The following is a 25,488-nucleotide window of genomic DNA, read 5'->3' on the forward strand; positions in this document are numbered from 1 at the left end:
AAAGTAACAAAGTACAAGTAAAAGTACGTACTTTTTACTTGTACCGGTGGAACAAGTAACGAAAGTAAAAGTACTGCCATATATGGCAATAACGCAGTACTTTATTCTGTTATTAAGACAAAATTTATCAACTGATCTTTAAAAGCATTAAAAAAGTTAAAAATAGAACTTTTTTTCCACTTATTTTGAAATAGTCTATCAAATTAAAATGATTAAAAGCTTCTAACAAATCAAAAAGTATATATCTTGTTAAGATATTTTCAATCATATTTATAAATACTTTAACCTCTGATCAAATAAATTTGAAAAGTGATCCTAATGAATGGAAATCATTAGACACACACACACTTATTCATTTTGAAAAATATTTTATTCATTTTAAAACAGCATGAAATATCTGATATATATACAAATAAAGTGATGATAACCTGAGACTGTTTGATTAAATAAAGCTGCAAATATAAATGAAGGAGTCCTTTGTAGAAATGAAATTAAATGATTCTTAGAAAGGATCCCATTTTAAATAAATTTGATTACATTCTGCGTAAATTAGATGCAGTTTATTTGCATTGTTCTGATATTGCAAGCAAGTTATTTATGTTTTGCTTTAAATTATCTGTGGATAGAAGAGTTAATAATTTGCCTAAATAGAATTTGATATGTCTTAATAGTGCCAAAGGTATATGAAGATCCAAACTTTTGACCTCTCTCCTAACTAAACTGTTGTGGCCATATTTTTCAGATTGCGGCTATCTCCCATATTTTGAAGGTGAAAATCCCAATCTGCCAAAAACAATGGTATGTGTATTGGAAGATACTTATTTGTGTCTAAAATTAATTATTATATTAAAAGTTTAAACAATTACCATTTCATGAATGTGAACCTATGAGCCATTAAGATTGCATGTGAAAATCAGATCGTTAAATCAAAAATGTACTGCTCTTCTTACTTGATGCAATGTACATTAAAAGAAATTTCACCTCTCATGTGATAACAGAGTTAACTAAGATATATGGGGGGGGGGTGTATGCAACTTTCTTAAGGAAGCAGGGGAGGAGATTCGTGATTTGCTTATTTTTGCTGACTGAGGGATAATCCAAAATTGCAAAGAAAAAAAATTGCTATCGTAATATATGAACGCGCAAAAGGCATGATTAGAAATTATAAATGGATCATAATGATATGCTCGTGAGAACATTTTTATGAATTCGAGTAATGCAATAATTTGTAATATTGAAAAACAAATGCTGATTGGAAATTTTATTCAATCATCTCATCGACGCTGCACCGGTGAACCCTCACTGACAAAGGTCTGATTTTGGTGTTATGTTTAGCGACAAAAACATGTACAAAAAACGTCTGAATACATAAATTCATTAAAATTTAAAGAATGAAAAGTTATTAAATGATGTGCATACAATTATTACAGCTCAGTAATCGAAATACTTCTTATGAGGCATCTTATCAATGTTCCACACCGTTTTTCAAAAAAGGATATATCATATGATGTGTGAAGTATCACTTTTAACTCAAATGTAATAACTAATATTCATGTTGTTGTTGTCTTGTCGATCTAGTCTATTTTAATGCTAAATGTATTCCAAAATTTTGGAAGGTGAGTTTTACGAGTTCCCATGCCTGAGAACTATATAGTATGTCATCTGATGAAATATTCTTGTATTTTTTTTAAAAAAGCTTTATAAATGCATTTTAACTTGTTTTATAAGTTTTACCATAAAAAGGTTTAAATTCGTATTATGTTTAAATGTTACCTTACATAATAGTTTATTGTACACACAGAAACATTCGTAATTTGTACCTTATGAGTGACAGATGTAGTTGTAAATAGGAGAGGCTCCCGTTATCTCCAGTAATAACCTAGAGTCTCATTAAGTTTAAATTCTGCATTTGACTAATGTTATTGCATATACTTTAGTATATTATATATTTTAGTACATACAATGTATGTATATGTTACTGCTAATGACCAAAATGGGGGCTGTCGACTTCCACTGGAGAATGTTGACAATTACATAGTCGCTTTGGTAAATGTCCGAAATAGATACTAGGTCTAGTTAAGTGCCACTGCTCGGTATACATTTGCCCGGTATGCCCTTCATCAATGTTTTTAAGGTCAAATGCCACTGCCCAGTATACATTTAACCGGTACTCCGAACACTGATGTTTCTCCTAATCTATCCTCAGCTGATATTAAAATATAGATTAAATATAATAATATTAATGTTTAAATTAATATCAAATCGGATGTAACACATATTTCGGACATTCACCAAAGCGACTGTGATTGTTGACGTTCTCCTGTGAAAGTCAACATTCTCTTGATTTCGGTCATTGGCGGTAACATATATACTACTATATTAATTTCATATATACCTATATCGCAGAGTATTTCCTGTCAGAAAAAAATACTAGTGATAGAAATGAATAAAATTATGTACACATTAAAAATTCAGAAGATGGATGCTTTTGACAAAATTCCCCTTCATTTCTGTTGGCACATTCAAAATTCTCAGAAAGACAATCAACATTAAAAATCTTCGAGTCACTGATTGAGAAATTTTTGACCTGAAAAAAAAGATTGCATTATTTTTCTCAGATAAAATCTCTACTTATTGAACTAAATAAATTTGCTGACATTTGTTTCAGCTTATTGATTATTTTTGTGTAACTTCTGATTGTACGGAGGGATTCATATTAAACTGACAGTATTCAAGAAACTGCAGTTCCAAATTTACTGAACCGACGGCATCTAGGTTAGTAAGGGGTGGGATAGGGAAGTTTATGCAACAGAAATATTTCATTAGATCCTGGGGAAATACTTGAATATTTCACATTTTATTTTAAGGATGGTATAAGAGAAGGCTTAAAATGTATAAAAAATTTCACTTTATCCCTGTTGTGAATTAGGCGAATCTTTACCCCCTTTTGCAGTTTTTTAAGATCAGATCGCTTATTGTATATTACGTTATTTTAGTCTGGCCTTGTATAAATGACTGTACTTTATTTTAGGGTAAAAAATTTTAAATATCGATGGTATACATTCTGTGAAATCTTTCGTTTATAAATTCATCAATGTGACCACACATCAAAAGACCGAATAACCACCTTCTGCAGAGCGGACCACCGCGAGACTTTCAGGAAGAGAGTCAATTAGATTCTTGAAAATGTTCAGTCATTGCGACTCCAGTGCTGATGAGAGCTGCGGTAGGTTTAAGTCTGGGGAGTTTGGTGGTCAGGGGAGGTAATTGGTCAGGGGCATCTGCAGCGGAGGCTCATACGCAGCAACGTTAGTTGAGAGGACACTCAGGGGTGTTTGTATTCCGGGTGTTTCGTATCATCCTTCCAGGTCTAGGAGCCGGGCATGTAATTTTTACGCGAATTCCACGTATTTCAAAACCATTGATTTGCTGACTTACGCGAATCAAAACGTATAATACGGCGAAATGTTCACTTACTTCCACAATCTAAAATTCAAGTTTTTAAACTTTCGCTAAAACGCGTTAACGATACGTTTACCTACATGTGATTCTTCCGCCAATTTGATTTTCTTTTTTTTTTAGTTTGTCTGATTTTTAACAACTTAAACTACTCCAGAATCCGCTACTATCGCGATTCGAATTCACATGATTTTAATATCAAACTTCGATTTTCGTATTTACCTGATTTAAAAGTTGCACATTGTAAATCTTATTCACGCGAATAAAAAATCGTTCGTTGCAATTCGTATTCACATGACTTAAAAATTTAATATCACAATTTGTGTTTACGCATTTTTAAAAATCAATATTGTGATTCGTAATCACGCTTTTTTAAAATTCAATGTTATTTGTAACTTCGCTTTCTTAAAATCCAATATTGCGATTCATATTCACATGATTTTAAAATCCAACATCTCGACTCTTGTAGGAACTAAGTTTGTTTTGTTTTTTAAATTAGCTGCTAAAGAGATGTGATATTCTTCATTGATAGGGTAATTTAAATACAAATCTTAGTTCAAAAAATTATATTAAACACTTATAGTATATAAATTGATATCGAGTGTATTCACCAAAACTTTTCAGGCCTTTACACTTCGTGTCACAATCACTGTTGGTAGCCCCTTCCTTGGTTCATCTGAGCGATGGCACGTCTCGCTTACCTCTGTTTTCTGTGGCCCGTGGTGCACCACATTTGCTCCGTCTCTGATTTTCAATAGTGCCATGCACAGTATGTATTACTATGGTGGCCCACAAACTATTTGCGAAATTAGCCGTTTCGGAAATGATTCAATGATTCCACCCATGCCCTGAAAGCCAATGGTCATTCCCCTTTGGACGTCAGATAAATCGCTCCGTTTCTGCAATACGCCAGCGATTGCAATGTTGATTTCCCTTTCAGAAATATGACCGAAAATTTTAACAAGAAATATTTTATATATGACCGGAATCAAGAGAATGCCGCCTTTCATCGGTGAATGTCGACAATCACATAATCGCTTTTTGAATATCCGAATTATTTGTTATATCCGATTTGATGTTAATTTATTCGTTGATATTATTATAATTATTCGATATTTTAATATCTGCTGAGGATAGATTCAGAGAAACAGTGTTCGTCGGAGTACCGGTTAAATGCATGCTGGACAGAGGCATTTGGCCTTAAAAAAACATTGATGTAGGGCATACCGGGTAGTGGCACTAAACCTTAAAGAAAAACATCAGTGTAGGGTATACCGGTCAGTGTCATTTAACTAGACGTAGTATATATTTCGGACATTTACCAAAGCGACTATGTAATGGTCAACATCCCCCGATTTCGGTCAGTCACAGTTAACATATACACTTCATTGCAATGTGCTACCACCTGCCTGTTGTGATTGGTTATTTCACGTTGACGTTGGAAGTAGGTGGTAATCACATTAATGTGACTGGGCAGTGTAAAATTTGATTTGGTTTGTATACATTCTTTAGTTCTAGGAATTTAGATCCGGTATAAAACTATTTTTTTCCGTATTTCGGTGCTCAACAATTTTAAGTCCTTTATTCTATCATGAATTCATATAAAACTTTAAGATACTGTTTAAGAAAATAAAGAAAACCTAGTAAAAGATCAAATTCACTTTTAAAATAAATTAGGTTGAATTGGTGAGTAACGTCGTTCAATACATTAAAAATAAATTAATATAGATTTAAGTCCCAATGTTTATAAAAACTCACCGAAATCTTCTCACTCTTTTAATAGTTCCGATCAGGAATGAAGTAATGAGATGGTGAAGGTATGAACTGATTCATATCAGCAGGAATCGGAGCTCTCAAGCCCTGGAAGAAAATATCACCAATTATACACTCATTAAATAAACTAGTTGTCTCACGATTAATTGTGCCATACCACCCCTCTCCGTTACCGTGGTTTCGGTGAATCTTAAGTCTTTTATCTGTAAATACCACCCTCTTAAGGAACCCAATCGCCAAATCCATGGTAACGAAAAAGGGAAAGTGTGAAACACATAACCTAAAGGCGTCCATTTTACTCTGTCTAGAATTTTTTTTTTTTAAATTGCATATTTTCTTGAATTTCCTGATACCAATGAGTGAAATGTAAAACTACTGCTTCAAACAAAGATGTAAATTTTGTGTAATACATAAACGTATGCGTGGACGGAGCTAGTTGAGCAATAGACTTTATAAGCGCAAATAGCAGAATCTTCCCTTCCTTCACTCTCACATCTTCTTGCTTTTTCTTAAAATTTAATTTCAAACAGCAAAATCGTGTAACCACCAACGTTTAGATGATGGAATGAGTCGGCAAATTGTGGGGAGATTTGAAGCTTCTCAAATCTAGATGAGTAATTGCCATCGTCGTGTGAAATTTATGAAAACAATTTCAAGATTTCGGATCTACCGGGAGAAATTGTGGCTTATAAGTCGGCCAACGAAGATAGGTATTTGTCGATTACAGCTAGGCGTATGCAACCACTGGAAGCCAAAGTTCAAGGGTTAGTCTTTCCAGAGAACTTCATGAGAGAGGGCTGTTAGCAAGAAGATCTGCTTACAAAAAAGACCGTTTAAGATGGTGCAGAGCATGTATATAGACCGAGTATTCTCTTCACTGATGAGTCCCGCTTCAGCCTGGCCACTGGCTCTCGGAGCGTACTTTCATACGGAGAGGACCAGGCCTCTGCCCTCTAATGTCCAAAAAATTGCACATTATGGAGGCTGAGGTTTGTTGGTCTGGGTAGGCAAAACGCTGGATTCCCGCATATCTTTTGAAGAGGTACTAGTATGAGGTCTTGGAGCATTTTCAGAGGTGCAGTGGTACAATGCAACATCCCACAGAGCACTTCTGGTCGACCATTTTCTGGAAAATGAAGTAATATCTTTTTGTGTGTGTGTACTGTACAAAATAACAGTGTTTAACTGAAAATGGAGCCGAAAAGCAAGTTGCGGATCATTAAAAAAAAAATTAGCAGAAAATAAATTTTAATAAAAATCTATTCAAATGAAAAAAATTTAAAATGTACGTATAAAAAGATCAAAGGATTTTGATCAATAGTAAATTATTAAGCAAAATATTTATGTGACTCATCGGGAAAAATAAAAATAAATATTCTAAAAAAATTTTACAAAAATAAGGATATGTAATGCTGTTAAGTTTTAGTAAACTCAGTTTTTCTTTTCATTTGACTTATTCATTGTAGTTTGTAACTCTAGACGAAATTCTAATTTAATTTACATTTAATTATCATTTTTGAATTGGTAAATTAAACAGAATTTGTAAAATACTGAAGATTATATATTTTCCTGAAAAGGTATGAAACAAGAGATAAAATGAGTGTTACTTACAGTCGGAGGATGGCAATGGAAAGTTTGCTGAGGAAGATATGCTGGATAGAACAGGTTCGCCTGAAAAGATACATTTTCAGCTCTCCTTTGCAACTGCAGCAATTTAATACAAAGTGAACATTTTATTTTATAACCGTCGTTGAACAGCCGACCCAATTTTTGGGTTTACAACTACTAATGTCCAACTTCGTAGCCTTGTGATTTTGAACCCAATCCAGGAAATAAGGGATCCCTCCTGGATTAAGAATTGGGAGAAATTTGCCCTCCTGGAGAGCTTTTTGATGGAACTAACCTACATTTGCGTTATATGGAGAGGAAAATCTCTTATCTTATTTTTTAATACATGATCTTATTTTTTAATACATTATCTTAAATTTAGTGACTACAATCAACATATTAGCTGATCGAATCAATCACTTTTAAAACTATAATACTGAGAATCAAATGGTTTAAAACATTATTATAAAGGAAGGAAAAGAACACATCATTTATTTATTTTTTATATCTAAAGAGTCACGTTGTTACCAATTTGTAAATATGTGGATAATTTTGCAAACATTATTTTGTTATTAGGCTAAATATCTTAGTTGGACCCTAAATAAATAGTTTAATTAGAAAAATTGCTAGGAAGTCGCGTAGTTCTACCTTAATTTCGAGAGAAAATAGTCAGGGCTAAAGAGAATAGAAGGGCTAGTTCACTCCGCTCTTAGAGCTGAAGCTACGATTTCCCTCCTCATGACGTCACTGTGTCCACAGATCTCGGAGATCGCAAGCAAAGATATGATAACTTTGCATCTTTCTCTTACAAAGAGAAAGATGCAAAGTTATCATATCTTTTTATATCATGTAAAAATAAGTTAGAGTTTTTCTGGTTATTAGCCTTCAAACTTTACGTAATTAACACATTATTTCCGTTCATAAACATAGTTCAAAGAAAACTTTATTGGTTATTATATTGAAAAAAATAACATTTTAAACTTATAAAAATGTTTTGCTAGTTAGTGAAAATGACACGATAAATACTTTATTTTAAAAAGTTCAGTTTTAATTTTAACTATTAAGAAAAATGAAGGCATATATCGACACTTTTTTTTTACCTACATATTCTTTTATAACGATAAGTTAAGTTAAATTTAGAATCCCTGATTTTAAAATATGTCGTTAATAGCAATTTGTTCATACTTAATCATTAGGAAACATCAACCTTAAACGCTAATTACTGAAACAAAATAATAATTTAGGTTCATAATGACATTAGAAATTTTACAATTGTTTATAGACATTTAAATTTACGATGATATAATTTATAGATATTTAAATTGAGGAGAATATAATTTTTAAAAAAAATCATAAATATTTAGAATAACTACATTAAAAAATATGTTATGAAATTAGGAGAATTTCAACTATATACTATATATTTCATTTATACTTTTTATTTACATTTTAATTTTCTTTGACTTTATCCATTTTTTAATTCTTTTCACCTGCCTTTCTTTATGAAGTAACGAGGCGGTTTCTATTTAGATAATGAATTTTTATAAAAGTTCTTTACGACAGAATAAACGTATTGTTGTTTTATATTAACTGTGTCATTTCGGAATCCATTCTTTACATAGTTGTTCATTTACTTTAGGGAACACGCGAAAAATTATACTTTTTCCTTTTGTTTTTGTATCAGAAGTTTTGCAATCGCGCAAACTGGCATTTCGATAATAGTTTTAAATTCTTGTAAATTCACTGCAAAAACTGAGGAAAGTCATTATAGAAAATAACAAATGTCTTAGAATATCTCGCAAAAAGAAATGATCCAATATTAGTTAGAGCTAGTAAGGCCAAACGCTCCGTTCTTGAAGTATAAGTGCGAGCTTTGCGCCAAAGTGACGTCACTAGAGTGACGTCGGAGGATCGGCGCGGCGAGAGATACTTCAAAGGAGTGAACCAGCCCTTCTATTCTCTTTAGCCCTGGAAAATAGCGCCCAATGTATTTCTTATAGAAGACTCCATTTGGCGACATTGTTGCCGACTTGGCGATAATCTTGGAGATATTTGGTGACCAAACAATAGGTTAACTTTGAGTTTCAAAGCGATAGGCCCAATATTTACGGAGCTATGTGAGAATCGTCTAGAATCATGTCGAAAGTTCTGGGCTTTCGTCGCCAATTCTATATAAAAAGAAGTTTGAAAGGCAGAGAGTGTTAGTCTGCTTGTGACTGTAGTTGTGTTCTGACTTGAGCTAGCTCATTGACTCGTTTGAGATTGTGAAACCTTCGTTTCGTTAAGTACTACAACTTCATTGAGTGCTAGAAATAGTTATATTTTCTGGAAGATTCTGCTAATTAACTTTTGGAGTCTTAAGTACTGTTTTTATTCATCTCCAATCGAAACGAACCCATTTGCTCGGAATAATATCAATAAATGCATCTAAAAATTAAATGATAGAATGAGAGAAACAAGATTTTCGAAATTTAACGATCTAGAAACTGTTAATGCGCACAAGGTAAATTGCGGATAACTCTTGATTCCACCCTTTAACGAATCACCCTTGTTAATCTTCAGAATAGCTAGGTTAAGTGCGTGTTAACGACGGCTTTAGAGGGGTAACATGCATACGCTTCCAAGTGATTAAAATTCTAAAAATACTTATGAATCTCCCTTGTGATGACCAACCTGAGGATAGACGTTCTCTGGTGATCCAAAAAATGTTGGATACGAAAGAGGAATTCCACCACCCGGATACAGTATGGTCCCACTCGACACAGTTGTGGCTGCTGCTGCAGGCTCTGCTGAAATCATGAAAGAAAGGGATCGAAATACTGATCACATTTTATTTTAATCTTAGAAAAAAATAGAATTCTTACTTACCATAAACACGAGCAAATGGCTGAAAAATAAAATATAAAAAGTATTAAACAAAACTAATTTTGACTCAATGAAATAAATGAAGTGCTTAATGCGAAATAGTTTTAAACCACAGTTAGGTATATTTTATTTTATAAGCTGGCGTTGAACAACAGATACAGTTTTGGGCTTACGAGTATCAATGTTCATCTCAGTAATCTCTAATTTTGAACCAAAACAGGAAGAAAAAAGAATTCTTAGATCAAACATTACGGCAAATTATCTTCGTGGAGGTCTTTCTGGTGGATTTAACCAGCATAGTGAAGAAACCTTCGAAAACCTCCCATGGTTAGTCCGACGGCAAGGGGATTCCAACCCATGATCCGTCTATCTCAAAGGTTATTTTTACGTTGACTCTATGGTGAAGTTATTCTACTATGGTTAAGCTAAGTTACTCTCTTAAGCTTACATCTTTTTATTTGATTTAATCGCAAAACTAGGTTACTAAAATAAATTTCAAAGTCAAAGCAAAAACCTAGGTGGTGTTCCAACTTTCATACATGAGCATGAAAATGAGTTTAGGATTTGCTTATTTTTTCTGACAAAGGGGGTGCGAGAGTCCACAACTGCCATAAATATGCTTACGTAATATTTGAACGCCCCTAATGGAAAAATCTTTTCCCCCGAGTCCCCGTGGCTCAAGGTATAAATTGGAGTAAAGTGCTGGGGGGGGGGGCTTAGGGATTAAAGTATTCGCTTTCTAAATAAGGCTAGACAATTCGAATGCTCCTACAGGCTAGCACCGGCCCAAATGCTGAATAATAAACAAATTGTGAAATATTGAGTATGCTAGGTTAAATGTGAGATGTCTTTGTGGTTTTCCTTCCCATGGATGGGGAACTGAATGTAAATAATAACCAAAACCAAAACAGAATTTTAAAAACTTCCGATGTATCTCTCGACTTATGTTAAATTTACGAGATGATATCAGAGGAGGATTTATAATCTAGAAAATTTTATGATCGTGATTAAATTTGCACTCAATTTTACCATTCATAATATTTCTCAGTGTTTTACGAATTTTTAAAGGACGTCAGTCATCGATCGATTTAAGGACATTAACACAACGGCATAAATAAAGTAAAGGTTCCCATGTTTTGAGAGGCATCTTTAGTTTTTCATGCCTTCAGCTAAAGTTAAATGAATTTACTCAATGTAGGATAAATAATAGTCATAGAATAAATAGTACAATAACAGCGTGTTTTTTAAGTTTCGGTGTGTAAATGAATCGGTAGTAGCAACCTGGAAGTCTTATTACGAATTTTAACCACTAGCGCAGCCTGTGATGAGCTTTATGGATGATTGACCGTGTAAAACTAAACACAGATGGCGCTAGAGGTTAAAAGTCGTTGCAAAACTTCCAGCTCACTACTTCCGATAGAATTTTACGTCTAGCTCTGAGAAAGCGCGCCATCCAATAATATTACACTTGTAGTGTTTGCAATACAATGCGTTCTTTCATTTTAAATTATAACGAGACAAGGAAATAAATTAGTAAAACTCCGCAAGCACGCTTTGATACTATCCAAGAAATAAGAAACGGCTATTTTTTCAAACAAATATAGCCAGCTAAGAGATAACACACTAACCATGGCAAATCTTACTCTTTATTTATGCTGCGATATTGATTTTCTTAAATTTATTTTAAGTTCATGAATCAGTTAGAATTTATAAGTCACAGAAAACTCTTGTGAAAAGTAAAATCACAATAACAAAACTTCCTAGAACAGGGATGGCGAACCAGTGGCACGCGTGCCATTTATAGTACGTGGCACAATATTTTGGGCACCCCACCTATCGCAATTCTTATTGCACTATGAATTGTTATTACACAAATGTTATTACATTATGAAGCATATGTAGCAATTAAATTAAAAATCACAAAAACATACAAAATAATAAACAACTATTAATAAAAAAAATAACAATTAATGCTAAAAAAACAATTAATGGATGGTGTTTTCAATAGAAATGTAAACAATAACAATCTCGAGCTTGGGACCTACTCTAGTTCCGGTTAAAAAGTTTGCAGCTGCTTACTACATGTTATTCTGATAGGCGATGTTTTCAAACGGATAATTTTGTTTTCAATAAAAGAAATAAATTAGATAATTTCTGAGCTCAAAGCTGCCGTCTTTCATAAGATATTAATGTTATTATGTAATTCTGGGGAGTTTGGAGTGAAAATGTGTTTTAGTTATTTTGTTATTTATTATTAAAAAAGGTGACATGGTTGCTAGATTTTGAACAACTCGCTTTTTTGGCAGTCTTGATTTGGCCTCTTTCCATTTGTTTATTAATGTTTGCTCGTGTTGCAAGCTGTGCACCATCTTACGTTAGTGTTAACACTTTTAGTATTGTAAACACAAGTATTGTTAGCATTGTAAACATAAGTAATCAAATACATTGTTTGCAAGAATCTCAAAACACAATGATGCCAAATGGCTTTAAAATACAACTGAAACAGTAACCCGGAAATTTAGGCAGTCCCGAGCTTGCAGCGTTCCCTAGTGTAGAAAACACCATCCACAACCATAAAAAAAAAAACAAGTTAACAATAAGTAACTAGCAAAAAAAATTAACAGTCTTGCTTAAACTAACATCTTACAACCTAATATAAGTTATTTGTTATCTAATCTGCAGCAACTGAAGTCACACTGGTGTTACTTTAAGTTGAATTACGCCTATAACTGTTCAATGTAAATAGTTTTGAGTTGATATTATTTAGTATTATTATTTTCCCAATAATCACGAAGTCAAAATTACTTGACGGCACGTCTATGACATCATTAAACAGTTTTTTTCGAAAAAATGGCACGTAGGTGTATAAAGGTTCGCCACCCCTGTCCTAGAATATTAAGCCTGTTCACACATAGCCTCGTAACCATAACATAAGTGGAGTGACACACAGGAAGTTTTCTAAATTTCTTCCTGTTTTATAAAGCTTGTTATTGTTTACATTCAGTCAACTATCCATACGATTCTTCAACAAAAATAACAATCTTAATATGTCCTCCACGGACGCGACTTGGTCCCAGTGCTTGATTTGATTTGAGTTTAAAATTACAAGGCTACGAGCTTGAACATTAATATCGAATACATAGAGGTAAATTTGATATAAATCGGGATATAATAATGTACAAAATAAAAAAGTAAAGAAATATTTCAAACTTAATAAGTAATATATACGTTTTTGTTGATGTTATTTTATTTTCCTGAGTTATGGATTATATTCATGCAAAACAACTGAATTTAAATAAATTATAAATTTCATGAATTTTTAACTACGTTTTTGTTTCCTCATTTTCGTGCCTATTAGGGTAGAATGTCAAACTCAAAATTCGAATCCTTTCCCAACTATCTTGAGTACTTAAAAATCAAGCAAAAGCCCCGTTGCCTAAATCAATGCAAGTTGGGATTGAGGTGTGATATAAACAGAGTTTATCGCCACTGTAAACCGCCAATCAAAAAGTCAAACAATTAATGACTCGCTAGAGTACTCAAAAGAAAAACATAGTTAATTCTAAAAACTGTATAAATTATTCAATAAATAATTACCACCCTTAGTATGTTTTTTTTTTTTTTTTTTTTTTTTTTTTTTTAGTTTCCTTTTAAAAACTGAAGTTAAAAATTAAACACAATTTTAGTCTAAAAATTTAAAATCAGTTTGATTGTCTGATAAGATTTGAAGAGGTTTCTAATACTCTTTTCCTGGCAATCAGACTGCCGTTGATATTTATTATATTTCAATTCGGTTGTAATTTATTATATTTCAATAGCGTTTATGAGTTTACCTCCCTTAAATATTAATTTACAATACCTAATGTGTGTATTTTTTGATATACGTTAAATCCTTTTTAAAGTTATTAATAATTGACCAATTCAAAAATAAAATAGTTAAAATAAAATAATTAGAATGAATGAATTAAAATGAAAAATTTATATGTATTAAAGAAAGTTGGAATGGAACTTAAATAATAAGCTCTCTTATAATGTAAATATAAAAATTAAAATAATTGTATAACAATATTCTAACTTTAATGTCTCCTTTTTTCTTGTAAGTTTTATATTAGGTATTATCCTTTAACAGTTTGATTAAGGGAAGAAAGAAATGTGTGACAAGCTAAAGAAATAGATAAAATTTAATAATAATTATATTCCTTTAATCATTTACTCTAAAACATTGCCTTTATATCACACATTTCCAAATGTTATTTATTTAATTTGTTCTAACAGGATTTTTTAAAACTTATTTTTGAAAGGGACTCACCTGCTTTTTAATAGCTGGAGCTATATTTAGTTTCCGGTCTTTGAATATAACTGCTGCCTATGGAAAAAAAAATAACAATGATTATGCAATGACTTCGTTTGATTGGACTGTAAAAAACAATATAAAAAACAACTGTAGTTGAAAAGTACTAAAAAAACAGACGAAAAATATCCATCAACGATATTCGATAGAAATGCTGCAGAAGAAGGGGGCGCTGCGTTAAGAAGCCAAGTCTTTCAAGACTCAATTCTCCTAAGTGACACATACTATATTCTTTCACAAAAATTCCTTCATAAAGATTTTAATATATACTTCTACCTTAACACTAAGGCCGACGCGAAGTCATGTAGAACATAAACAAACTGATTATGTATCGAAGTTGGCAGGTGCACAAAACGGTTACAAAACAATGCATAAACAAATAATAAATCTAAATTAAGTAAAAGATATAAAAGAGTGCGAATTATTTTTCAAGATATTCGATGTGCGATACGGATCTGTATTTAATTAACATTTTAACTTATGTGGGAGAAGTTTAGATCTACTTAAACACGCCATTTTCCTTACGAGCGATCAGCTGGCACTGACGCTATATATCCCACATGTGTGAGTATACTTGATCTTCTTCTTCTTCTTGAAGTACTCGATCTTTTTCTTCAATTGCACTAATAGCTCAAAAAAATCTATTACCCTGCACCTTACACTAAATTAAGAAAGTGTATTACATTATCTTTATTGCATTAATGGGGAGAAAAATGAGAGAAACTGAAATATAATTATTATAAAAGTATTAACAGTTTCTATCACACAAAAGAAAATAAAAAACAAATATTGCGTTGTTTTTTTATGTGCTTGAAATATAAGAGAAGTCGGCGTGATGAGATAGAATACACAATGAAACCAAATATTAATTTACCTCTTTCTGGATTCTCATAGCTTCTTCTTCTGTTTCAAATGTGACAAAACCATACCTGCAGGCACAAATATTGATTTTACTCAAAAGAAAATTTTGAAGATAAAAAAAGAAACCCCTTCGACCATAGGGCCATTTTGTTTTGAGATTAATTTATAAAAATTATATTAATTTTTAATGTCTTTTTTTTTGTTGAAAAAAGGGTGATTTTTTTAAAAAATTTTACCTACTCTAAAGAATTGACCATACACTTGATCATCTGCGCTGATAAATAACCGAATTTATAGGTTATGCGTTCATAACTACAAAAAAACTCGATGAATAATGAACAAAAGCATAACTTAGAAGAGAAAGTAGATTCCCTGTGCTGGCCTCTCTTCTTGATCTCACACTAACCTTTACTGTTACCAACATTAGTATTAAGAAATCCCTTCTTATCAGCAGCTGGCTGCACGAGTCACTTTAAGCTTAAATGAAATGCTAACAATTTTAAAAATAATGTTTTATTACAAATGTTACATTAAAATTTTAAAATACGTTTTGCAAACTCTGTTTTATGATTTTGTGTGTTTTGTGTTTAAATTCAATTCTTTACATTTCGTTCAAATGAAAGGGAGAGAATGTCATCACTCGAAGTTACCTTACATACAATCTTGCAACAATGGACTAATGGTTAGCCAAAGCAATGGGAATAAATAATATTGAGTATTGGTATGGATATATGGATTGGTATGGATATGGTATGGATTGGTATGGATATAATGGGAAAAATATGGGAATAAATAATTAGATTACCAACAATTAAACTGATTTCTAAAATCAATTGATCTAGTTTGGCTGGATAAATTGGACATTTTTAGAGAGTATTCCCTAATCACCGCATTTTATACATATTTTTAGAATCTTAGTTACCAAAAATTAATATATTAGGGGTCACAAATAATTATTTACGCAATGTAAAAAATCAAAAATAGTGTCATAATCTGACTAATCTCCACCGAGAACGAATGAAGAAAAAAACATCAAAAGCGGTTTAATTGCTTGCCAAAAATATGGAAGTGTCCCACGAATGTCTTTTGACACGTCTGCTTTTTTTTGGTAATCAAAGAGGTTTTGATATTTTCCGTCTCACCTTCCTTAGTAGCGATTTGTTAAATTACGATTTTGTTTTTTGCATCGCTTATAAAATAATTTGCAGTATATATCTGACAATGATTCTTAATGCATATATTAAGGGAAGTGATAACAAAACACCCTGCTTACATAAACTTGTCCAAAAAGAAGAAGAAGATGGTGTAACTCACCCCTTCGACACTCCTGCTCTGTCGAGTATGATTTTAGTTGCTTTCACATTACCGTATGTGGCAAACAAAGAGTGCAGCTCTGATTCTATCGTCTGCAACACAAGATTTTTCAAAAACAATTATCACTCTTATTGTTTACAAGAGGTAAACAAAACTTTGGGACGAAACTTGATGTTTTAATTCATTGGGTAGGGAGCAGTGAAAAACTAATTAAGAGAAAACAGCATATGAAAATACAAGCAAGATTAACATGTAGTTTGTTTATAGAAAAAAACTCCCTTCGCTGCAAAGTCTTAGACCGTCTGCTGCTATGGAAACAAGAAACAGCTCATTTTAAAGAGGGGGGCTTCTTTTCTCCCTGATTCTCGTTCTCTAGCCGGCCCGGACCAAAACCTGTCAAATACTGACCCAACACCCCTATCTGAAGTAGTTAAACCTCGTAACCACAGTCACCGACACTACTCTAGACGAATGACGAGGTGAGTTCCTTACACAGACAAACTATACTATAATCTTAGTAAATAGAATAGGCATCTCAAAGTTACGCGATTTCTCCAGTCTCCACATTTTACATCTCGGCGTTACCATGGTTACGGCAAATATCGCTTTTATCCGTACTTCAATAGGAACTTGAAATATACTTGCGCAGGGACAGAGCAAGATTTGCCGAAATTATGGTAATGGTGATGTGGAAAATGGGTAAACGCGTAAACTTGAGACGCATATTCTAAAGTGTGTATGTTTAAGGTTTCACACAGACGAATAACGCAAAATTCTATGTGAAACTGTAAAATGAGCCAAGAACATAACCTGATTATACTTCGTTTCAAGTTAAGGAAAGACAAAGATTAAATTTAAAAAATTTAATGTAAGCAAAAGTGATGTCCCCGAGAATCAAATCCCAAGCGTATGGCAGAAAATAGATCCAACTGATTATTCAGGTGGCACTATTTTCGGCCATACTCTAAGAACACCCATAATAAATCCCAAGAGCGGATAAAGCGTACGCGGGGCCCTAGGCCATTCTAATTTTTGGGGCCCTTAAACTACATTTTTTTCTCGTATATTTTTTTATTTATTCAAATATAAAAGTATTTATATGTCTTTTCATTTAAGAAAGCATATGTAAAATTAAAATAAATAACAATAAATTAAATTTTACTTTATATAATTAAATTAGAACTAAAAAGTAATCATAACATTTTGAAAAATCTTTTTTTTTCTCAATTTTTTAAAATTTATTTTCAAAAAATCTATTTTAAGGGGCCCCTAATCATTGAGGGCCCCAGGAGGCCATGGCCTAATGGGTAATCCGGCCCTGATAAATCGTTACCTGTTCAAAACGTAAGTAATAGAGAAAACCTATAAAGAATCGCAAAGGAATTCTTAAATGAAGAAAAAAGAACGAAATTATCAAAATCTTATGAATTAGTAGTTTATTTTATTTTATAAACAGCGTTGAATGACCGTTTATTTTTGAGTTTACAGCTATCAATTTTCAACTCCATAGCCTTGTGGGAAATAACCAGCATTAGCGTTGAATGAAGAGACAAACCAACAAAACCTCCCACGGTTTACCCGACGACAAGGGGATTCTAACCCATGCTCCGTCTACCATTGAGGATATTTTTCGTCATCAATGAATCAGGAACAGAATTTGCATCGACCAGCTATCACCGGGATTCGAACTTGGATAGCCGCATTTGCAGGCGAGCGCTCAAACTGAGCCACCTCGGCTTGCAAGGTGGGTCAAAAAACCTCAAATCCAGATAAATTGATTGATAGTAGATGTTTCTAATAAACGCCACTGAGTCGTGGTGGCTCAGGAGATAGAGCGTTCGCCTTCCAATGAATGAGGTGGACCGGGTTCGAAACCCAGCGATGGCTGGTCGATCCGAATTTCTCATCCGCCTTGCATCGACCGCAGTTCTGACGTAGAAGTATCCTTAGTAGTAGATGGATCGTGGGTTAGAGTCCCCTTGACTAACCTTGACTCGTCAGACTAGATTTGGGAGGTTTTCGTGGTTTTCCCATCCATGTAACGCAAATGCAGGTTGGTTCCAACAAAAGTACAAATTTTACAAAAGTACAACAAAAGTACACAACAAAAGTACAAAAGATTAGGTACAAATTTACAAATCAAGTGCCTGATTTACTCATGAAGTAAAATATGTCCCACTAAAGTTTCGGTTAACTAAAAAAACTAGACCTTTTAAGCCGTATAAAACTTAAAAAAATTTTCACTAGATATGTACCAGTGGTGTTATGGTTAGGTTGCCCTCCTTCTACCAGACAGGTCCGGGAAGCATGTTGGACATTTGAATTTTGACTTATATTTCTAATCGAAAAAGGCGGATTTGTATTTAATATGATTTATTCAATTTATAAATTATTATATTTCTCAACTGAAATCAATTTTAAAAAATATTTACATTTTCAAAAACAAAAAATTAACAAATATTTATTTATTTTTATTTTTTAATTAAAACACATGGATTACTGGAGAAAATTACCAAAGGTTAATTTAAATTTCAAATTAAAAAATGTTCAAAATTATTACAAAATTTTTTTTAAACTTTAAATTTTTTTTTTTTCTAAAAAATAAGCAACGTATTTTAATTAAAAATATTTTTAAAAAAAATTAAATATCCATTATCTTTTTTTGCTTTCAAATATTTAAATTTTAAAAAAAAGTCATTAAAATAACTAATAATTTGTAATTAGAATCAAACATGTTAAATTGTTTTCAACCTAAAAAAGAAAATTTGAGATAAAATTCAAACGATCCTGACGGGATTTAGAACTTGTCTGGAAGATGGCGAACAATCAAACCGAATACACATCAGCTGGAAAGTCCGATTTGTTTAAAACTAAATAAATTTTAGTGGGCATTATTACTCAAAGCGGCTAATTTGTACCCTATCCAAGGTACCCTAACCCATGGGCGGATCGTGATTTTGTGGGGCCCTGGGCTGAAACTACTTTGGGGCCCTAATAGCCATTTTGTCAAAAAAACTGTTTTCTATAGTGATGTAGATAAGTATATAGAAAAAAATAGGACAATAAAATAATTTTATTAATTTTTTTTTACTTATTTATTTTTATTTGTCTATACAAACAGCAACTGTACAACATTATTGCAAAAGAAATTGACAGGTTAGGTGTAGTTATGTTATATAAATTATAAGGCAACCTTTCTGCAATTTTGTGGTGCAAATTCCTTTATTTTTTCAGCACATTTTAAGTCCTTCGTTAAATCACAATTTATGGAAAGAACTGATAAATGATTTAGTCGATGGTTCGACATTGTTGTCCTATATTTGTTTTCTATGTATGACATCCTGGAGAAAGAGAGCTCAGCTTCACAGCTAGTGATTGGCAAAGTTAAAAAATCCTTAAGATAGTGTAGCATAGAAACATCATAGAATGAAAGCAACCTTTCAATATCAACAAATTTCAGTGGGATGAGAGGGTTGCTGGTAGTCAAGACAGTTATTAGTAAACTAAACAAGTTTGACACTTTGACGACGAGAACAGAAGAGCGGAAGAAAAAATTACGTCGGGAGTTAAGCGGCGCTGCGGGAAGTCCCCCGTAATAGACGCGAAAAAATACACTGACCAAAAACAAGCAACTGGTAATTCCCCGTTCCGTTCGATAGACGCGCACATGCATGGGTTGATTGATCTCAGGGTTGCCAACCTTATAATAGTTTTTTTTTTTAAATATTAGATATTTTTTTAAATTCAAAATATCACCGATTGTTTTCAGTGGGGACTGGGGCCCTTTGTATCCACGGGGCCCTGGACTGCAGCCCAAAAAGCCCTTAAGTAGATCCGCCCCTGCCCTAACCATGCTGATTTATGGTTTATTAGTTTTAGTTTAGTATTGTTTAAATAGAAATTTTTCAGATACGTACTTCCCTTGTTAGCTTAATGTGTTCGTTGCCGGTCTTGCACCAGCGTGGGTTACTATTCAAGTAGACTATCACGCTCCATAGGCGCACTACTTAACACAGAGTACGGGCCTTAAAGACTAATAGCAAAATTTCTAAAAGTACAATCGAAAACTCAACATTTCACCGTTTAAAAAAAAATTATTTCTGTTAAGGAATCCCTATGAATTATCTCTGTTCTAAGAACATTCATTTTTGGAAAGATTAAGCAGTTAGTTCTCAAATATTTGTATAGAAACTTTACTACTAGTTTTTTACTTTCTTGAGGACGCTGGTCTGATTAGCCTAGATGCGAACATTTGTTTTTGAGCTAATTTCTGCATGAAAGTTGGAATTTTTTTCTTTCTTTATGTACAACGTAATTCAGTTTAGCAAAAGCTATAAATAAGCTGTAGAATTATAATGTTTGGCAGCCTTTTATCTGAAAATGTGCAACACTTCTCCCTTGTTTTAAAAGTTTTGAATTAGTTCTTAAGAAAGAAAGAAAAGAAGACTTACATTTTCGGCGATTCCTCCGACGAATATTCTGTTGGGAATGAGTGTGCCGAATTTAGGGGCATTGGGTGCAACTGGAGAGGGAGATTCGGAACCATCTTTGCTGCTGCTGGAGCTTGACTAGATCAAAAGAAGAATTTATGAGAATATATCATTCAAATGAAACCTAGTCAGTGCGTCTAACTTTGTATGAAACGTAATAGGACGCTACATAGCTGGGTGTATAGCGGCACCATTTATTGGTAGAGTGACTGACGCATGCGCAACTTTTAAGGTTGAATAGCGACAGTGTTGTTGCACGCCGGAGAGAAGGTGGTCACACAAGTTATCGTCCACTACGGAACATGCAAGCGAGTAAGTAGGAACAACCAGGAGTGATTCAATTTTTAGCGGCGGAGGGAGTTGGAGGCCGTGAATAAGGTCACGACACGCTTTTTTGACCACGAGAGCCCACTGCTTGTCGAGTTCCTGGAACGGGGAACCACCATCAATGCCCAACGTTATCAAATCATTTTACAGAACTTTAAACGAGCCATCAAGTCGAAACGGCCATGCATGTTGCCCGATGGCGTTATTCTGCTGCATGATAATGCCCGCCCACACACAACTAATGCGGTGAAGACGTCCTTGCAGCAGTTTCGGTGTGAAACGCAGGAACATCCACCGTATAATCCAGACCTCTCACCGTGGGACTTTCATGTTTTTGGACCTCTAAAACAAGCTATTCGCGAACATCAATTCACAACGGACAACAACGTGTGTGACTGGGTTCAGACCTGGATCTGACAGCAGCCTACTAGCTTCTTCAAAGATAGAATCGAACGGCTAGTGTCGAGATGGGATAAATGTGCCAACAGTTTTGGCGACTATTTTTAAGTATGTGTACTGTGTTTGTGAGCTAATAAAATCGTAACCGTTTCTTTACACTAGTGACCGGGTTTCATTTGAATGACCCTCATATATTATATATGCCACTTTCTAACCAGTTTCATATTTTAAAAGCTCATTTAAAGGCTGTTTTTCGAAGACTCCGTCGTATTACGAAATGATGTTTTTTTTTTCGAATAATATGCTATTTTCATAACTTCTGTGAGTTTGCAACAGTTACTCATGAGTAATAGGTCAAGTTTAGCTGATATTTAACCAGCGCTGTCTGCGCTTATTTTGACAATGGTGCAAAACGTCAAGATGGAGAAAAGCCACAGTTTTGAGAAAATAAAAAGCGTTTGTGGTCGAATTTTTTAATATTTAAAAACTTACTCCAATGCTACATTACCTGGGTTCATAAAAATTTACAAAAACTAAGAATTCGGAAGTGAGTTTGATAATTTCATTCTAGGCAGAAAAATGTCGCAAAATTGGCGATTTTTAAAAAAGTTTAATAATTTTTAAAATATTTAAGTTATTTGTCTATTTTAAAGCCCAGATAATTCATCATAGCAAGATTATATATATAGTTTAAAATAATTGCATTGCTTTAAGTGTAAAACACTTAAACTATGGCTTTTTATTTTTGTTGGCGACAGAGCTTAGAAAAACACAGTTACGGAATGAAAGAAAAAACTAAACTTAAGTAAAATTCCACCGACCAGGGAAGTTGGCGTGAATTCCACCAAATTGACGCCAAGTCGTTTCAAATTGTAACGGCAGTAAAAACAAAAAAATATTTAAAAAAAAGTTTTAAATATTATTTTAGAGCATACGATTAAAAAAAAATTGCGCCACAGTTTATTTGCAAAATCTTTGCAAAGAGGTTTCGATTTTGTGGTTTTAGTGAAAAAAGTCGATGGGTTTTTACGCAAGTACGAAAAAAAAGAAAGAAAACGAGGACTTAAGGTGTGAAGGATTATAAGAAAAAACGACAATGTGAGCAATTGGGTACTTGCACTTCAAGAAGAAGAAGACTTCCCATACCAACACATGGGACCTATGATGTCAGCGCCAGCTAATCTTTATCTGTAAAATGGCGTATTAAAGTTGATCTAAGTTTCTCTACATGAGTTAGAATGTTAATTAACGATAAGTTAATTAAATTCAGAGCCGTATCGCACACCGAATGAGTTGAAATATAATTATTTCTCGTCTACTTCTTTTACTTAACTTAGATTTATTATTTGTTTATGTATTTCATTGTAATCGTGGTGCAATTTTTGTTTCGTGCACCTGGCAACTTCGATGCATATTTAGTTTATTTGTGTTCCACATGATTTCGTGCTTGTCTTTGTGTTAAGTAAGAAATATATTTAAAGAATTGAAATATTTGTGAAAGAATCATTGCGTAAGAATATAGAATGTGACACTTAAGAGAATTGATTCTTGACGGGCTTGGCTAACCTGAAATAGAATAGAAAGAACAATTGCTAACGTAACCAAATGCCACGTTTCAACAACCAATAGGGATCGAGATACCCATACTAAGTCACTTGCAGGCATCCCATTGGATTCAGACAAGTGACGCCATCGTTAGTAAATCACGACATTCCTTTATGTCGGAAGCCAATCCAATATGACAAGCACACTTACAGGTCTCCAAATAAATATCAATCGAAAATTGATTCAGCTTGATAGTAAAACAAGCCTAATTGCTGTAACGTAAACCCGCCTAGCACAACCACGTGATTATCCCCAACCATGGGATTTAAATCGCATTGTTGGGCCTAATCACCTATTTATCATCTCGAGTTGTGACATAGAATGAGTGGTTTTGTTTGCTTATAGTCATCAATAATCAAAAAAGGAATTTATTGAAACGTTCTAAAAAGAATTTTCGCCATGGTATATAAACTTAATAATCAAAGTGAACGTGGTTGCATAGTCGGATTACGTCATTTAAATTAGTATTTCTTAAGTACTCTGACACCACGTGTTTATTTTTAATAATCATAATGGGATACTTGCAAGTGAAGTAGTGTGGGTATCTGGATCCTGGTTGGTAATTGAAACGTGTCATTTGTTTACGTTAGCAACTGTTCTTTCCATTCTATTTCGAGTAAGCCAACTCGTTAAGTATCAATTCTCTTAAGTGACACATTCTATATTCTTTCGCAATTATTCTTTCAAACGGATTTAAATTCTTTCACGATACATTTCTTACTTAACACAAAGACAGGCATGAAGCCACGCAGAACATAAACTAAATAATTATGCATCGAAGTTGCCAGGTACACAAAACAAAAATATATCACGATTACAATAAAATACATAAACAAATAATACATCTAAGTTAAAATAAAAGAAGTAGACGAGAAAGAATTATATTTCAACAGATTCGACGCTATATTTAATTAACTTTAAGTTAATTAACATTCTAAACTATCTAAAGAAACTTAGCTTAACTTTAACACGACATTTTGTATATAAACGATCAGCTGGCGCTGACGTCACAAGTCAGATGTGGGGGTATGAGTGAACTTTTTCTTCTTCTTGAAATGCAAGTGCCCAATTAATTTTTTTAATCATAATAATTAGTTTCTTAAATAATATTTTTTTTATAATCATAATAAACTTTTTTAAAAACGCATTTCTATAAAAATAAATAATTCAAAACCAACAATAATTGAAAGAAAATGTAAGTTACGTACTGATAAGCAAAATTAATGGAAAAATACTCATAATTCGTTTAGGAGAGAGCGGCTCTTAATTAATTGGAGTAATATATTTCAATTGAGAAAAATAAGTAAATAAAATATTAAATTAGATACTAAAAGAGCAAAATTAATGGAGAAATTGTACTAATTAGTTCGTTTAGGAGAAAAGTAAAAACTCGCCGTGCTATATTTCACACCATTGGTGCGTAAATAATTTCGGTTATAGATACTAATTTTATTTTATAGCCGTCGTTGAACAGCCGACACAATTTTGGGTTCACGACTACTAATGTTAAATTCCGTAGCCTCGTAAGAGGGAGATTGCAGCGTCTTTCTTACTTAAGATGGGATTGGGTTTAGGATTTTTCTTATTTTAACTGACAAGGGGGTGTCCAAAACTGACAAAAATATGTTTACACGTAATATATGAACAGGGACAGCGGAAATGGGGGGGGGGGAGAAACAGCCACGTCTAAAATTACAATTCTTCACTCTATTTGCGTAACTAAATTTACAATTAAAATAGATAATTTTTTTTTGTGAATGAATTTTTATAAGAAATGTCTTTATTTCAAGCGAGCTTTAACATTTACTTATTGACAACTACAACCAAATAATGCCTTACTGACTCCCCCCCCCGCAGAAGGAATATACGGTCTTACTGCTGACTAATGGGGAAAATTCTTGGTTTAATATGTCACAGTGAACATAATTTAAAAAAAAATGAGAGATAAATAATTTATAGACAATTCCTTTTATTAATTTTATTTTAAAACGATTCGAATCATGAAGTTGAAATTGTAAGTTCGAATTCTAGAGATTGCCATTTTGTGAGATATATATATATATATATACACAGGGACGAGATACTGTATATGAATTGCCCTAAATATTTAAAAATACTTATAAAAGAATGCGATAAAATGCATGCAATTTGTTGAGCAGATAAAAAAAAAAAAAAGAATTCTCACCATAGATCTAATCAAATGGTTGACTTTCGAAAACAGGTTTGACGTTCGGCATAGCGTATTCCGTAGTAGAGTCTAAATGATAATAATCCATATAACATGAGTGTATCACAAAGCAATATGGGTTATTCAAGGATTGAAATCGTTGTCGACCTCAAAATCGTAACAATGATAATGACAAGCCTCCAAAGAAATTAGTGTCACAATCAAAAATATTCTCTTGTGCATCAGTGTAAAAAGCAGCCTGGCACTGT

At 33.0% G+C, this 25,488-nt stretch overlaps 1 protein-coding gene across 2 annotated transcripts; it reads right to left on the reverse strand.

Moving 5' to 3' along the window:
• Positions 1 to 351: 351 nt before the first annotated feature.
• LOC107445402 (protein boule) lies at positions 352 to 25,488 on the reverse strand. 2 transcript variants are annotated; one of them, XM_043039667.3, is made up of 10 exons: positions 25,238 to 25,488; positions 20,683 to 20,799; positions 16,232 to 16,323; positions 14,931 to 14,985; positions 14,015 to 14,071; positions 9,709 to 9,727; positions 9,514 to 9,626; positions 6,844 to 6,903; positions 5,218 to 5,319; positions 352 to 2,587 (listed from the first exon to the last, which is right to left on the reverse strand). In XM_043039667.3, exons 1-9 carry the CDS (start codon positions 25,238 to 25,240, stop codon positions 5,236 to 5,238), a joined length of 600 nt encoding a protein of 199 aa, XP_042895601.2. In that variant the 5' UTR covers positions 25,241 to 25,488; the 3' UTR covers positions 352 to 2,587; positions 5,218 to 5,235. The 2 variants fall into 2 exon arrangements, with proteins under 2 accessions (XP_042895601.2, XP_042895600.2); XM_043039666.3 differs by having other exon boundaries at positions 9,514 to 9,629; positions 25,238 to 25,442.

Source organism: Parasteatoda tepidariorum, chromosome 8, assembly GCF_982258835.1.
Source record: "Parasteatoda tepidariorum strain Cologne lab strain chromosome 8, Ptep-v5.0, whole genome shotgun sequence".
NCBI lineage: Eukaryota > Metazoa > Arthropoda > Arachnida > Araneae > Theridiidae > Parasteatoda > Parasteatoda tepidariorum.

Excerpts from the sequence above, each read along its gene's own strand:
- LOC107445402 (XM_043039666.3), bottom strand. Across the intron at positions 16,324-20,682 it reads TCGGAGGAATCGCCGAAAAT|ACGATAGAATCAGAGCTGCA; the intron begins GTAAGTCTTCTT and ends CTTGTGTTGCAG. Across the intron at positions 5,320-6,843 it reads TCCATTGCCATCCTCCGACT|GGCTTGAGAGCTCCGATTCC; the intron begins GTAAGTAACACT and ends ATTTTCTTCCAG.